At 39.1% G+C, this 12319-nt stretch overlaps 1 protein-coding gene and 1 pseudogene across 1 annotated transcript; both read right to left on the bottom strand.

Annotated features, from left to right (window-relative positions):
• Positions 1 to 858: 858 nt before the first annotated feature.
• Positions 859 to 5319, bottom strand: LOC121458796 (annotated as a pseudogene).
• Positions 5320 to 5394: 75 nt separating this feature from the next.
• On the bottom strand, positions 5395 to 10907 carry LOC121458795 (zinc finger protein 431-like). The gene is made up of 4 exons (XM_041668146.1): positions 10896 to 10907; positions 8520 to 8643; positions 8269 to 8329; positions 5395 to 7114 (listed from the first exon to the last, which is right to left on the bottom strand). The coding sequence occupies exons 1-4, from the start codon at positions 10905 to 10907 to the stop codon at positions 5395 to 5397; spliced, it is 1917 nt and encodes a 638-aa protein (XP_041524080.1).
• Between the last annotated feature and the right edge of the window lie 1412 nt (positions 10908 to 12319).

Here is a 12319-nt window from a genome sequence, read left to right as displayed (position 1 = left end):
GGGAGGAGGGAAGGAAGTGTAAATATTTGAATGGAAAAATAAAAAAAAGAAGGAAATAAAGAAGGAATGAGCAAAACAAAATATTAGAAACCAAGGACACAGGAGGGAGATAATGAGAGGAGAAAATAGCTTTGAGCCTAAAGGAAAAGAGGGTTCAACTGCTCTCGAATGAGTGCTGATAATAACTGCCTCACAAGAAGAACACATGGTAGGGAGTTCAGGGAAGATTTAAACACACATTTGTCAATTGTGTGTGACTGTGAAAGTCTGGGAGAAGACTGGGATCTAGGCAGGCAGGCAGGCAGCTGTGAGGTCCTGCTGATGAGCATCTTTTTCATCTTGAGGGTAGTAAGGAGCCATTTGTGACTGTCAGTCAGGAAATGATGCACCCTTAAATAGTAATTAAAATGGTACTCCCAGCGACCCACTGGTACTGGTACTGGTCATACTATGTAGCACAAGATGACATTAATTTAACCATCAATCTGCCTTAACTTCACAAATGCTGGTATTATAGTTGTGAATGAAGGGACCTAACCAAGGCTGAAGTCTTTTTTTTTTTATTTTCCGAGACAGGGTTTCTCTGTAGCTTTGGTGCCTGTCCCGGAACTAGCTCTGTAGACCAGGCTGGCCTCGAACTCCCAGAGATCTGCCTTCCTCTGCCTCCCGAGTGCTGGGATTAAAGGTATGCACCACCACTGCCTGGCCAAGGCTGAAGTCTCAAGATTAGATCAGATTAAGGTGCTGGGTACTAGCTCAGGCAAGTTCAGGACAGGAGAAAAATTGGGGAGTCACACTGACAATTTTAGTGAGACTTAGTCTGTGTCTCTGCAGTGGAGGTTCCCAGAGTTCTATAATCTACTCTGCATTGGTATTGGCATTTGATGACATACAGAGAAAGTCAAGATCCCTATCTTTGCAGATCACTGCCTGCTTTATGGGTGTGAGCACAATGCTGAGGACTGTGAAGACCATGTTAGAGATACAGTCCTTTATGTTTAAAGGCTTCAAGTACATGAACATGATGATGCTATAGAAAAATAGGACCACAGCAAGGTACTCCAAGCAAGTGAAAAAGCATTTGCAAGGCCTGCTGGCTGAGGACACCTTCAGGAAGGTGACCAGGATTGGCATGTTGGAAAGGCAAATGAGGTACTTGAGTAGAGGCAGCAGAAGAATGGCACCCACAGGGACAAAGTCATTGCTGACTGATGTGTCACCACAGGCCAGCTTCAGCACACCCAGGACCTTGCAGGTGAAGTGTCTGAATACTTGGTGGCAATTCAATGGCACTCTCATGGCAATGACTGTTTCTGTCTCCAACCTGAAGAGGTAGAGTACCCAGAAGACTCTTGGAGGCATGAAGAAATACCTGTGGCTCATGTGCACGGGTACCTGAGTTGCTGACAAATAGCAAGGTAGTGATCACAGGCCATGATGACAAGCAGCAGGCATTCTGTGGAGCCTGTGGAATGTCTCAGATGCATCTGGATGTCACAGCCATTAGAGAAGATGGTCTTCTGGGATGAGAGAAGGTGGAACAGCATCAGAGGCACAAAGGAGATGTGTAGCAGATTCTCTAAATGGAAATATTACTCAGAAATTGTATATGAGTGTGTGTAGGCAGAGATCCAACATGCACACGACCATGAAGGCAGTGTTCCAAGCAGGGTTACCAGATACATAACTGAGCACAGAAGAAAGAGTAGAGGCTCCAGGGATGAGTAGTCAGAAAATTCCTTCAAGATAAACTCAGACTTTTGTCCTGCTTCTCAGCTACATTGTTGGGAGCAGTGAGACCCCAGATCCTAAATTTCTTATAATCTTCTGATCTGAGTGCCTACAGCTGCTCTGAGCATGAGACCTTCAGGAGTTCCTGATGGTTTTTGGTGGGTTTGGCTGTGGTGTGGCTATCTGTATATAATCTGTCCCTAGACACAATAAAGGGGGCATTCTTGGGGAATTCAAGGATGACCATGTTGCTGTCTCTCTGTCTGTGTATATTAACCTCCAGCCCCTTGCCCGAAGCTCAGTTACTGGGTGCGCGGCAATTGGAGGTCTTCCACCGAGATTTGATCAATTGGAGGTCCTAGCAGAGATATCGGGAACAAGGGAATGCTGAGAGGTCACCCTCAGAAGGTGAGGGTGGATTGGGGTATATGTGTTAATCTTGACATCCTTCGCTCAGTTTGGCAGCATGTGGACCCAACCAAGAAAGAGAGGTAAGCAAACAGACTTTTCCCCAGCCGGAGGGGACGTATATATTGGGAATAGATAATGTATATAGCTTAAAAAGATAAATGTGTACAGATGTATGATATGTTGATTCTGTTGTCTTTTGTGTTCTGGACTGGAGAAAGACATTTGATTCTAGGAACTACTAAGAAAGTATCTTGACTTTAAAATATGGGCTTAAGAATTTGATGTTTTCCCGGGCGGCGGTGGCACACGCCTTTAATCCCAGCACTCAGGAGGCAGAGGCAGGTGCATCTCTGTGAGTTCAAGACCAGCCTGGTCTACAAGAGCTAGTTCCAGGACAGGCTCCAAAACCACAGAGAAATGCTGTCTCGAAAAAGTAAAAAAAAAAAGGGGGGGGGGATATATTACCTAAGTAAATGAGAAATAAGCAACTTACAAAACTCTAAAAATCACAGAGACATCTCACTTCCTGGACAGTCACCCAAAGTTTCTCTGTACAGTTGGGGCATCCATCTTCGGCCTACAGGGCCATAGTTTCCAGCAGACATTTCAATGAAGCAGGAAATTTCAAAGGCAGTTCAGTCTCTATCTGCTGTGTCCTGCAGAATGTCTCGCAGACTCTTATATGAATCAGGAACCCCAAAGGATCATCTCACCTTTAGGCAAGTTCAGCAGTCCTCTCTCTGAGGGTCTTCTGTGTCCAGTTTATACAGTACTCCAGGCAAGAGCAGTTTCTACCCAAATGGCTATCAAACTCCATAAGGAGGCTCTTCAATGCCCATCTTCCTCTTGAAGTAGCTGATGTTGCCAGGAGCAGATGTGTCTCATTGCCATGCAAAACCCTAAGTTATTAAAATGTTTTACATGCCATATTCTGCAGTCTTTGTAGATATGTAGAATGCCTATCTAAAATATATCTATGCACATATAAAGAATCTAATATGACTACAAACTTGACTATTATAGATGAATATCTATTAATAACCTATATACATTACAGTTTTAAATAAACTACACAATCACAATACCTTAATCAATATCAGAAATATATACACACAGAACAAAATTGACCTTAAATTAGTATCAGTAAACCAAGATTCATATCAATCCAAATTATTTATGTCTATATCACCCTTGAAATGTAAAAGAACATTTATAAACAATATTTGGTAATATGGACATAGATATTTCTCCAAACTGCTTCCTGCTGTATAGGGGCACTGTTAAGCAGGTCTTTGAGAGTATAACCTGTGTGCTAGATTTGTCTCAGTCAGCAGCTGAGTTAAGCAATTTTCTGAAGGTGGTCACAGCAACCTTTGAGGAGGGCGTGGTCTATCATACCATATTAGAATAGAAGCAATCCATAGGGTCTTATCCTGTGAAAACAAAAGAAGAATCTCTCTTCCAAAGTTTCATATCCTTAGATCCAAATTCTGAAGTCAAGGTATTTTCAAAATATCTATCTTGGATTAGTTCAGCAGCATTTATAAACAAATATCTTTTGGCAGATGTTGCTCTTTCCTCACCATTAAAACAATTCAAAGAGAGCACAATAGCATACAGTATCAAGATTCTCTGTGTAGTTTCCATCTTTGTGGGGCTTTACTTTAACCTCTATATCTTTTATAATTTTATTTTATATTCTCTGTATATCTTTTTTTTAAATATTTATTTATTTATTATGTACACAATATTCTGTCTGTATGGATGCCTGAAGGCCAGAAGAGGGCACCGGACCTCATTATAGATGGTTGTGAGCCACCATGTGGTTGCTGGGAATTGAACTCAGGACCTTTGGAAGAGCAGGCAATGCTCTTAACCTCTGAGCCATCTCTCCAGCCCTTCTCTGTATATCTTTGTCCTGGAATAACTCTGTAGACCAGGCTGTCCTTGAACTCTCAGAGATCTGCCTGTCTCTGCCTCCCAGGCACTGGGATTAAAGGCATGTGCTACCACACCTCGAAGTCACAGAAGTCAATCTCCCTCTGCCTCCCCAGTTTTGGGATTAAAGGTGTGTACTACCACACCCAACTACTCTTTCTTCCCTTTTTTTGTTTTTTACTTTAAGAACTTTAACTTTTAGCCTGCATATATTTTTAACACACTGTAAATCATTTAAAGGTTTTCTTTGTTTTTGAATCTCTCTTTACTATATATCTCCCTCTCTTTTTCTGACCACATGAGCTTTTAAACTACTGAGCAATATGGGCAGGATTAAAGCCGTGGCTTTGGTGGCTAGATCCAGTGCGTTCCTTAGCTTTCAGCCTCATGGTGGAGGTACCAGCTGTAGCAAAGTTTATTGCCACAAGTCTATTGCGTTTCAAGGTCCCTGCCAGCAAGCAAACTGCAGCATTCTACTCCCAGACCACACTCAGTTAACTGCCTGCCTGACTGAAAGAGTCAGAATCTGCCCTGGCAGGACAGCCCAGAAGGGGGCATTTTAAAATGTCACTTGTTTCCTGCTACTGCAGAAAACAAACAAGCATTCAGTTGGCTTTTATCAAGACCATTTAAGTGTTTCTTGGCAGCACCTCTTAAGAGCTGCAGGGTTTTGCAGCTAAAGCTCAGTCAGGAAGCCTCTCTTAGATGAGAGTGCTTGCTTGCCTCTAGCAAGCAGAGCACAATGAGAAATTGCTACTACCAAGAAAACATGCTTTATTCTTTCCCAAGCTTTCTCAGTCTTTATGTGGAAGTAGTTGTCCACATGGGCACCATTCTGTTAAAGGAGCTGCTGTCCACTTCCAGCCACCCAGTTCCCAGCTGCATGGCTAGCTTATGCCCCAAAATAACAACACACAAATTGTATTAATTAAACACTTCTTGGCCCATTATATCTAACCTCTTCTAGCCTAATTCTCATGTATAAATTTAGCCCATTTCTAATCTGTGTAGCACCACAAGGTGCGCTTACCAGGAAAGATTCAGCATAGTGGACCTGGTGGCTGACTGCTTGGCATCTTCCTCGGACAAGAGAGGAAATGATGTCTGCTTCACTTCCCTCTTCAGCCCAGCATTCTGTTCTGTCTACTTCACCCACCTAAGGGCTGGCCTATCAAATGGGCCAAGGCAGTTTCTTGATTAAACAATGACCTTCCTCCACCTACCACAAATTTCATTCATCATTATCTCTACAGTAGGTGTTATTTTATGCCTTTCAACAGTACAGGGGTCAGTAAAGGTCTTACCACACTGATTTCACTCAGAAGGTTTTTTTCTTGTGTGCATTCTTTTATGAATGTGAAGACTAGTTTCATATTCAAAGGTGTTAACACACTGATTGCATTCATAGGGTTTCTCTCCAGTATGTGTTCTTTTATGTTTTTGAAGAGCACTGTTGTCAGCAAAGGCCTTAGCACACTGATTACATTCATAGGGTTTCTCTCCAGTATGTGTTCTTTTATGCACTTGAAGATGACTACTATGTGCAAAGGCCTTACCACACTGATTACATTCATAGGGTTTCTCTCCAGTATGTGTTCTTTTATGTTTTTGAAGAGCACTGTTGTCAGCAAAGGCCTTAGCACACTGATTACATTCATAGGGTTTCTCTCCAGAATGTGTTCTTTTATGCACTTGAAGATGACTACTATGTGCAAAGGCCTTACCACACTGATTACATTCATAGGGTTTCTCTCCAGTATGTGTTCTTTTATGCAATTTAAGCGAACTATGATGTGCAAAGGCCTTAGCACACTGATTACATTCATAGGGTTTCTCTCCAGTATGTGTTCCTATATGCAACTGAAGATGACTATGACGTGCAAAGGCCTTGCCACACTGATTACATTCATAGGGTTTCTCTCCAGTATGTGTTCTTTTATGCAATTGAAGATGACTATGACGTGCAAAGGCCTTGCCACACTGATTACATTCATAGGGTTTCTCTCCAGTATGTGTTCTTTTATGTTTTTGAAGAGCACTGTTGTCAGCAAAGGCCTTAGCACACTGATTACATTCATAGGGTTTCTCTCCAGTATGTGTTCTTTTATGACTTTGAAGATGACTGTGCTGGGCAAAGGCCTTACCACACTGATTACATTCATAGGGTTTCTCTCCAGTATGTGTTCCTATATGCAACTGAAGATGACTATGACGTGCAAAGGCCTTGCCACACTGATTACATTCATAGGGTTTCTCTCCAGTATGTGTTCTTTTATGCAATTGAAGATGACTACTATGTGCAAAGGCCTTAGCACACTGATTACATTCATAGGGTTTCTCTCCAGTATGTGTTCTTTTATGACTTTGAAGATGACTGTGCTGGGCAAAGGCCTTACCACACTGATTACATTCATAGGGTTTTTCTCCAGTATGTGTTCTTTTATGACTTTGAAGATGACTGTGCTTGGCAAAGGCCTTACCACAGTGATTACATTCATAGGGTTTCTCTCCAGTATGTGTTCTTTTATGCAATTTAAGCGAACTATGATGTGCAAAGGCCTTACCACAGTGATTACATTCATAGGGTTTCTCTCCAGTATGTGTTCTTTTATGACTTTGAAGATGACTGTGCTGGGCAAAGGCCTTACCACAGTGATTACATTCATAGGGTTTCTCTCCAGTATGTGTTCTTTTAAGTTTTTGATGAGCACTGTTGTCAGGAAAGGCCTTAGAACACTGATTACACTCATAGGTTTTCTCTCCAGTATGTGTTCCTTTATGAGTTTGAAGAACACTGTATTGAGTAAAGTCTTTACCACACTGATTATATTCATCGGGTTTCTCTCCAGTATGTGTTCTTTTATGCCTTTGAAGATGATTGTGATGAACAAAGGTTTTATCACATTGCTTAATTTTAGAGCATTTTTCTCCGGTATGTATTTTTTCATTCCTTAGAAGATGAGCGTTATAAGAGGAAGCTTTAGCACAGTGAGAATATACGGAAAATGTCGCTCCAGTTTGATTTCTTTCAATCCTGCAAGGATAATTTACGCATGTAAAAGTTTCACCACATACAATGCACTGTTAAACCTCATATCTATAGGAATTAACTTCATATTTTTTCCAATTGTAAAAAGGAATCAAACATTATGGTTTTATAACTTTGTTTTAAATCATGTTTTGTTCACCCATTAGGGGTCATTTTGCATCTCAAAAAATATCTCTGATGATAATTTCCTCTGTACCATGGTTTACCTTTTCATCTATACCTATATTTTTCTATTATATTTTTTACATTTTTGAAGAGAACTGTATACACTGAGTGCTTTACCAACTTTACTACATTTATAAATTTTACTATATTGTGAATCATTATACATTTGCTAAGTGAACTAAGACATCTAAAAGTATTTGCACAGACCTAGAACTCATCGTGGCTTTTTCGTAATGTGAGTTTATGTATTAACAATGATGGTAGAAAATGAATTAACTTTGTATTCTTGGATCAAATTCAACAAGTATACTCTACATAGGAACTATATTTTATCTTCTTAATTGTTCTTAAGGAGAGGTATGCTAAATCTTTCCATATCCCTATGCTCATACTCTTATGTCAAGAGTAACATATGATATATATATATATAGGAAAGGAAGAATAGTCATTAAAAGATTTCCACATTGAATCCTCACGGTTTGAATTTCTGCTCTTTACAGACGTGTGGTGTAGATATTAAGGTTTCTCCACAACATCTGCCCCTTGATCCTTGACTCCAACAGCTGCTTTCATTAAACTTAACACAGTCACAAAAACTATATGAGTAATACAAGACTTACCATGGGCTATTGATTTAGTAGAAAGTTTTGCAGCTATATTCATCATCACTGAAATGTTTATACATTTTCTGTCATAAGTAACAAGAAACAAACAGACTGGCAGATGTATAATATAGCTCTCATGGTTAATGGTAAAATCTGTTTAGTCATTGCTTCCTTGACTTTTTCTTAAATGAATGCCTTGCAAATGCAATTCACATACAGGAAATTGAGCTATATGGATTTGTGAGAATTTAATAACCCTCAATGCATTTAAAACTATGCTTATTTACACTGTTGCTTTGTTTAAAAGTGTCATAAGACATTACAAACTCATCAGAGGCACATTGTTATAAACTTGCATAAGAAAATTACCTTGCATGCCTTCTACACCATTGACAATGTTCTTCAGTGTTATGGTCTTCCCAAATGTATCCTAAAATACAGTACCAGAATATGTATGTTATATTATTTAACATTGTGAAATAATTAGCCTATTATTCTAAGAACTATGACTGTGTTATTCACCTCATTCTCCTTCTTTCTAAATCAAATTACAGAACAACAACATAAACCAAGGAAGAGTTTTCTCCATATTTTGAAACATGAAAGAAATTTATTTTTACCGATAGTAGTGAGGTTCCTGTAGGTCTCCAGCATCACATCTTTGTAGAGATTCTTCTGGGAAGCATCCAGCAAATCCCACTCTTCCTTAGTGAAGTTGATATGCACATCATCATAGGTCACTGCCTTCAAAAATATACCACACATGTGTACAATGTAAGCATGAAGTGGCAACATTGGAATGCATACTTCTTTGAAAATACAGTTGTATGATTCTGGTGTTATCCACTCTTATTCCATGACATAGACAGTCACTTTAGAAGGAAATTTAAAAGGAGAGTCAATTCTTTTATTTCTGTTCCCTTTGTACCACCTAATAAGAGAAATATCTATTCATAGGGAGAGAAAAACAGAAAAGATCAACAGTACATTGTATGCATGAGAATATTGAAAAAAAATTACTGACTACAGAAAGGAAAAGAAGATGGACAAACTAGGTGTATTGAAGTATTGTGCCTTTAACCACAACACTCAGAAAACAGAGGTGGGAATGTTTGTCTCTGAATTGAATGCCAGTCAAGTCTAAGCAATCAGGTCCAGGAGAGGTGGAAATACACATTGAGACCCTGTTTCCATTGCAAACCGGAATGAAACAAACAATGGGATAGAAAGAACTGACAGACTTTTATTGAACTTCCCACAAAGAATTGTTTTCACTCCCGTTAATGACTCAGAATACTCAGGCAGTATTAATGTCATGAATACATGGCATCTTGGCAATCAGAGTGATGCCCTCTGTCTATTTTTAAAATTCAAGAAATTATGTAGCTCAGCATAGCAGCATATACTTGACATAAAAAATACCTATATTCTATCACCATCATCCAATAACATAATAACAAATAGAGCCAGGAATGATGCCTCCCTTTAGTTACAGGAATTGAGAGCCACACAGTTACTCAGATACGCAAACGAAACAATTAAAACAGCAGGTTACCAAACTCCTGAGGACTGAATAACAACTGTTTCTGCTATATCTTATGTGATTTAGAAATCGAGCCCATAATGATGTTAAAAGCATTTTAGTATAAGTAGGAAGCTGGCGGATTAATGTCAAGCATAACACAGTAGATTTAAAAATCAGGAAATTACTTGAGGGTATTGAGATTCATTGGATACAATGAAGAATTTTATATAGAAGGGCTTCATCTACTAAAGATCCACAGAAAATTGAAAGAAAACCACTATGGAGAGAAACTTGTTCAAATACATGATCTTTTCTGGGAGGTTGTTCATTCAGTCAAGTACATTGTGAACCCAGTTACTATTAGTTCATGGTCAACAATGGAAAAAATGCATTTAGTCATTTCAATGATTCCCATTTAATGTTGCTTCAAGAAGGATGCTTTAAAGAAATACAACACCAGCGCAATATTGAGAAATAAATGTATACTTATTTAGGGATGGACTCTTAAATCAGAATCTTATGCTTGAACAGAGATCAGAATCTGAATCACACAGCCACAAAAGAGGCCAAACTCATGCTCTACATTGGCAAGTATAGTGTAAGATGCCATGCCCCAATGGGCGGGAAACCACTGGCTGTAATTCTTTCTACAGCATCTTTCCCTTTTGTATAAATAAGAGAGTTCTTTTTTTTTGGTTTTTTTGTAATAAGAGAGTTCTAAGCCCAATAAAAAATTATACACAATAAGAATAATATATTCAACAATTTGAGCATCCTAAGTAGTTTAATTCTTGTTTAATAAATAATTTGGACATGTTATGAGAGGAAAGTAACTACAAGTATCTAGTTTTCAACCCCATTGAATCTGAGAAGGGAAATATTACTTGGGTAAGCAGGAAGTGCAATCAAGCAACTTTTCAAAATGGGCAACAGGGCTGGAGAGATGGCTCGGAGGTTAAGAGCACTGACAGCTCTTCCAGAGGTCCTGAGGTCAATTACCAGCAACCACATGGTGGATCAGAGTCATCTATGGTGAGATCTGGTGTCCTCTTCTGGCAAGCATACATGGAAGAATGTTGTATACATAATAAATAAATAAATCTTTAAAAAAAAACCAAATGAGCAACAAATTACAGAGACAACTGGCTACCTGGGCAATAATGCAAAGTCTCATTTGCAGCGTTGAAGGGACCAACTTTTGCTAAGACCTAGAATAACTGACAGATCATTTTCAGAGGGAGGAAATTTTTCAAAACCATCTTACCCTGGCTTGTCAAGATTTTTTTTTTTTTTTTTTTTTTTGGTTTTTCGAGACAGGGTTTCTCTGTGGTTTTGGAGCCTGTCCTGGAACTAGCTCTTGTAGACCAGGCTGGTCTCGAACTCACAGAGATCCGCCTGCCTCTGCCTCCCAAGTGCTGGGATTAAAGGCGTGCGCCACCACCACCCGGGTTCTTGTCAAGATTTAACAGACCTGTTTATCCATATTCAGACACAATCTATCTTTTCAGTAGTTGAGGCATGAGCATGTTTTTGTCCAAAAGACAGTTTTGTCAAGAAAAAAACAAGCTCCAAGTGGAGTGCTTTTGGTGCTCAACATTCTCTCTGGAATAGATCATTGCTACCAGGAGCAATAATGCCTCACTTCAACAGAACTCTAAGTTAGTTAAATGCCATATTCTACAGTTCTTTGAAGTGGTTGAAGATTACCTATCTATGCAGAATATAATCTCTACTTATCTAAAGAACCTGATTATTCTAAGTATGACAAATATAGATGACTATTGTTCTAGATTTCATATGAGAATATTATACAATATTGCAACAAATGAGGACAATGACCTCAAAATGTAAACAATGTATAGGTATCTGGATCAGTGGTAGAAATGTGCATTGCAATATGATAAATATGTATCAATATATAAAATATTTTAAAGAGAGGTAGTAGCATGAATGCATATAATATTCAATATGACTTAACATTATATCAATATAAGAATCTATACAAATGGTTGGGCGGTGGTGGCAAACTCCTTTAATCCCAGCACTCGGGAGGCACAGTCAGGAGGATCTCTGTGAGTTTAAGGACAGCCTGGTCTACAAGAGCTAGTTCCAGGACAGGAACCAAAAGCCACTGAAAAACCCTGTCTCGAAAAGTCAAAAAAAAAAATCTATACAAATGCAATTGCCTATAAATTATACCTCACAAGCATTCACTCTATTACTCACTATTATTAGTGTGTGGATGCTCAGACTAATCTATTATTTCATCCAATTTTCCCATTTTTTTTGAAAGAGATCCCCGAGCCTTTAAAATTTCCCTTCCTGCCGGGCGGTGGTGGTGCATGCCTTTATTCCCAGCACTTGGGAGGCGGAGGCAGGCGGATCTCTGTGAGTTTGAGACCAGCCTGGTCTACAAGAGTTAATTCCAGGACAGGCTCCATAACCAGAGAAACCCTGTCTTGAAAAACCAAAAAAATAAATAATAAAAAATAAAATTTCCCCTCCAACCCAAAATCCTATACCAATTATAACCAACCCCTAAATGATGTCCCTAACCCTGAGGACAAACTTTGTTGGGAGAGGAGAGGAAGTCTTTTAGAATTACTTCCAGCTGTCATGGGGGTGATGTTCTTTCTTTAGGATCCTGTGAAAGTAAAATGATGGTTAAGTTCCAAGATTACTGTCTGGTATAATTGCAAATAGTCTGACTATTTGGTAAGGTTTTTCTGAGCTTCCTATAAGAAGGTCAATCCAGAACATTGTAAAAAGTGTACCATTTCAGCTAACTAAGATGGAACCATCTTGAGCATCTGGTACTCAAAACAGATCTTATAGTAGTGCTATTATCATCCTGATGTAATGATATCAACCAGGTTGACTTGTTGTGGGGCCCCA

The sequence above is a fragment of the Microtus oregoni genome, unplaced genomic scaffold (genome assembly GCF_018167655.1).
Source record: "Microtus oregoni isolate MIOR12 unplaced genomic scaffold, Mior012 000018F_ref0000195, whole genome shotgun sequence".
Classification (NCBI taxonomy): domain Eukaryota; kingdom Metazoa; phylum Chordata; class Mammalia; order Rodentia; family Cricetidae; genus Microtus; species Microtus oregoni.
Note: the sequence above shows the minus strand (reverse complement) of the source record. Positions and strands in the feature narration are given on the sequence as shown.

Excerpts from the sequence above, each read along its gene's own strand:
- LOC121458795 (XM_041668146.1), bottom strand. Across the intron at positions 8,330-8,519 it reads CAGGAACCTCACTACTATCG|GATACATTTGGGAAGACCAT; the intron begins GTAAAAATAAAT and ends ACTGTATTTTAG. Across the intron at positions 7,115-8,268 it reads TGGTGTAGAAGGCATGCAAG|GATTGAAAGAAATCAAACTG; the intron begins GTAATTTTCTTA and ends TTATCCTTGCAG.